The following is a 3,767-nucleotide window of genomic DNA, read 5'->3' on the forward strand; positions in this document are numbered from 1 at the left end:
GCAACAAAGAAAACGAAATCTACTCTAGATCCACAGTCAATTAATGCATAGCATCCAAAAGCAAACACAGATTAAAATGATTCAAATTCTATAACGTGCGTGATTGAGTTCTAACAAAATCATACAGAGCAACCATGATCTGATACCACTGTTGGGATTCCTGGGATCTCTACAGCGAATCTAATTCCTAAGAGATCGGTTCTAGGGTTTGCGTAGCGGATGTAAAACAAAAATTTTATGAAACCCTAAAACCTAGCATGCATGATTTTGTAGAAACGTTAGAACGCTTACCTCAATCGATCCGAGGCCTGTATCAATTGATGTATTCGTCTGATCACTAAGACAGGAAGTTTACCTCGCTCTTTACACGTATCCACACGGCGGAAAGGATTCCAACGGTTGGAATTTGTGCGCTAGGACCGAAGAACTTTTTTCTTCTTTGCGCAAGGGTATCCGGGATCTAACTCTGGGTTTTCGATTCAAAACTTCTCAAAAGGTCTGTGAAATCATCCTCTAACCTTTAGAAGGCGTTCCTCAAAGTTAATTAACCTTAAAACCCTAATTAGAGTGAGATAAAGAATTTCCGACGCCTGGACCGATTAGTCCAGAGCTGGACCGATCGGTCTGGAGCTTTTAACCTATGGACCGATCGGTCTGGAATATTTTCCGGACCGAACAACGTTTGCTCGTCACCTCTGGTCCGGTCGGTCTGGCCTCCGCTCCACCGGGAATTTCTCATCTTTTCTCGCGCGTTTGTCCTTTCCTATGTGTTGACCCTGTAGGCTCATCCGATATAGCAGTATAACCCGAAATCTCCATTTCGGTTATACAAGTCATAGGCGGTCTCTAGCAAGACACTATGACTACCTATTTTGAATAGAGTTTGTTCATGATCTTACGAACGTCGGTGATGATTCCGGTTGATGATCCTTTTCTATCACGATATCATTCACTGAGTTTAACTATACGAAATAGACGCCGTTTCTCTATAGTGTGACCACATATTTTTACAGTCTCGCTCACATGAGGGACCCAGCGATATCTCTCTCTTTTACGAGAGGTACAAATCCCATCTTGACTATCTACAATCCAGCACATGATTCACATCGTACCTGATACACGCCTTTATAGTCCTCCTGTTACGCAGGACGTTTGACGTATTCAAAGTACGCAACTCCTCATGTTGGATTCTGTAGACATCTCAGGTCACAGGATCCAATCATGGAACTGTCACATGAGATTCAAGTCATGACGCTAGTCCAATTGACAATCTCATGCGGGTCAATCCAATATTCCGTTCTCCAACGAATATTTATGATTGTGATCGTATCCAATACCCATGATAATCTCTATGATCATCTATCATACATCATACTAGTCTTAGACATCATTGTTCCCACAATGATATATGAATAGGGAGTTTAGTATTGTTCATAACAATACATGGATTTCATAACACATTAAAGTATGCATAACATGTAATGAATCAAACACTCATCCATAAAACCATAGTAAGTGTCAATACATCAAATGTATCATAACAAAGCTCATAAAACAGTACATCATAGAGCACTAAACCAACACCGGCTAGTCCCAAGAAGCTCCTGACTTCCATTGCAGAAGTCGAGGACTGCCACTCCATGACGGGCTCGATCTTGGTCGGATCGACCTGAATGCCTGGGCCGATACCACGTGTCCCAGAAATCCAATCTCCTGCAACCAGAAGTAGCACTTACTGAATTTCACGTACAGTCGGTTCTCTCTCAGTGTCCACAATATCTTTCGCAGATGCTCCTCATGTGTCTGTGGATCCGGCGAATCAGATGAGGAGGTCATCGATGAAGATGATGACAAACTCATCCAGGTAGTCTATGAACATGCGGTTCATCAGTTGTATGAACACCGCAGGCGCGTTCATGAGCCCGAAAGGCATGACCACGAACTTGAAGTGTCCATATCTCGCCTGGAATGTCGTCTTCTGTACATCATCCTCCTTGACCCGAATCTGATGATATCCGGATCGTAGATCGATCTTCGAAAACCACTGGACTCCCTGTAGCTGGTTCAACAACTCATCAATCCTCGGTAACGGGTACCGATTCTTGATAGTCACTTGGTTGAGCCCTCGGTAATCGATGCACAATCGCATACTCCCGTCCTTCTTCTTCACGAAGAGTACCAGTGCTCCCCACGGCGAAATGCTAGGGCGGATGAAACCCTGCTCCATCAACTCGTTCAGCTGTTTCTTCAGCTCGGCCATCTCTGTAGGTGTCATCCGGTACGGAGCCTTGGAAATAGGCTCGGTACCTGGTAACACGTCTATGCTGAAGTCAACCTCCCGAGTGAGTGGTAATCCCGGTGGATCATCGGGAAACACATCTGGAAACTCTCGGGCAATGGGTGTATCCTCCAATCTCCGCTCCGATTCCTGTGTAGCTGTGATGACTACCAGGAATGCTTCGTTGCCCTTTCTAATCATCTTCTCGGCTTTCAGTGCCGAGATGATCGGGTCCGCTGCCGGTGCTCCTTGGCCTCGGAACTCGAACCCTCCGAATTCGTTCGTAAACCAGATTGTCCTATTGGGACAATCGGTGTAGGCTTGGTACCTCATCAACCAATCCATGCCCAAAATGATATCGAATCCTCCGATGGTACCACAATGAGATATGCGGCTAATAGGCGACCGCAAATCTCGAGGGGTATGCTTCGCAGGATCCCGTGCACTGCTAATGTCTCTCCGGTTGGTATGTGCACAGTGAAATCATCCCTCGGTTCGATCTCTCATGTCTCAAGCCTCTACGCCACTCCCGCACTTAGGAAACTATGGGTTGCCTCAGTATCAAACAACGTGTAACAAGAACCTCCATAGAGATATAGAGTACCTGAGATCGCAGCAGGCTCGACTCCATAAGGGTGAGCCTCCTCCTCCTCTCCCTCCTGGATCTCCTGCTCGACACTGAGAGCATAAACTCTGGGGGTTGTTCCAGTCCTCGCTGGAGAAGGTGGAGCGTGGAGAGCGGGAGAAGAGGGAGGGGAACACCCATGAGCAGAGCCCCTTCAGGAAGTGCTTCACTACGTGTTCATCTGGGAAGAACATCTGGAGCAGCGACCCGCGCGACAAGGGCAAGGCGCCCACTGTTCGTGCTCCACCACCACTGGCGACGAGGGGACCACTGGTCTGTTTTCCCCTCCCAATGGCGAAGAGGGAGGGGAAAGATCGAGATCCAGGAGTACCCGACGCTGAGTCGGTAGTACTCCTGGATCTCAATCTTTCTCCCCAGGTAAGGTCGGAGTCCGGCAATGAACTTCTGAATCTTCGACGCCTCGGTGGACACCAGATACTCTCCGTACATCAGTAGACGGGTGAACTCCGCCTCGTACTCGCTGATAGTCATGTCCCCCTGCTGCAACATGAGGAACTCGATCATGCGGTATTCATGGTCCTGCCGACGAAAGTACTTCTCCTCGAACTCATGTCGGAACTCCTCCCATGTGAAGCGATGTACCGCTGGCGCCTCTTGCACCACCTTCGCCCACCAATGTCGGGCTTGACCCGACAGATGATGACTCGCGATCATAGCCCGGTACTGATGCGGGCACTGCTGATACTCCAAGTCCTGAGTGATCTGGGTGAGCCACTCCTCAACAGCTTCCGGCCTCAATGATCCCTCAAATCGAGGGGTATGCATCGCCCGCAGCTCCTTGACGATGGGGAGGTATCCCGCCGTCGCAGCAGGTATCGGCAGCTGGTGTAGGTCCCCTTTCCT

The 3,767-nt window shown here is 48.4% G+C and overlaps 1 protein-coding gene across 1 annotated transcript; it reads right to left on the reverse strand.

Annotated features, from left to right (window-relative positions):
• Positions 1-1,587: 1,587 nt before the first annotated feature.
• LOC109116482 lies at positions 1,588-2,623 on the reverse strand. Its single transcript, XM_019201978.1, has 2 exons — positions 2,180-2,623; positions 1,588-1,713 (listed from the first exon to the last, which is right to left on the reverse strand). Exons 1-2 carry the CDS (start codon positions 2,621-2,623, stop codon positions 1,588-1,590), a joined length of 570 nt encoding a protein of 189 aa, XP_019057523.1.
• Positions 2,624-3,767: the final 1,144 nt, after the last annotated feature.

This window comes from Tarenaya hassleriana, unplaced genomic scaffold (assembly GCF_000463585.1).
Source record: "Tarenaya hassleriana unplaced genomic scaffold, ASM46358v1 Cleome142, whole genome shotgun sequence".
Lineage (NCBI taxonomy): Eukaryota > Viridiplantae > Streptophyta > Magnoliopsida > Brassicales > Cleomaceae > Tarenaya > Tarenaya hassleriana.

Excerpts from the sequence above, each read along its gene's own strand:
- LOC109116482 (XM_019201978.1), bottom strand. The coding sequence starts at position 2,623 with ATGGATTGGTTGATGAGGTACCAAGCCTACACCGATTGTCCCAATAGG. Across the intron at positions 1,714-2,179 it reads TTTCGCCGTGGGGAGCACTG|GAGATTGGATTTCTGGGACA; the intron begins GTACTCTTCGTG and ends TTCTGGTTGCAG.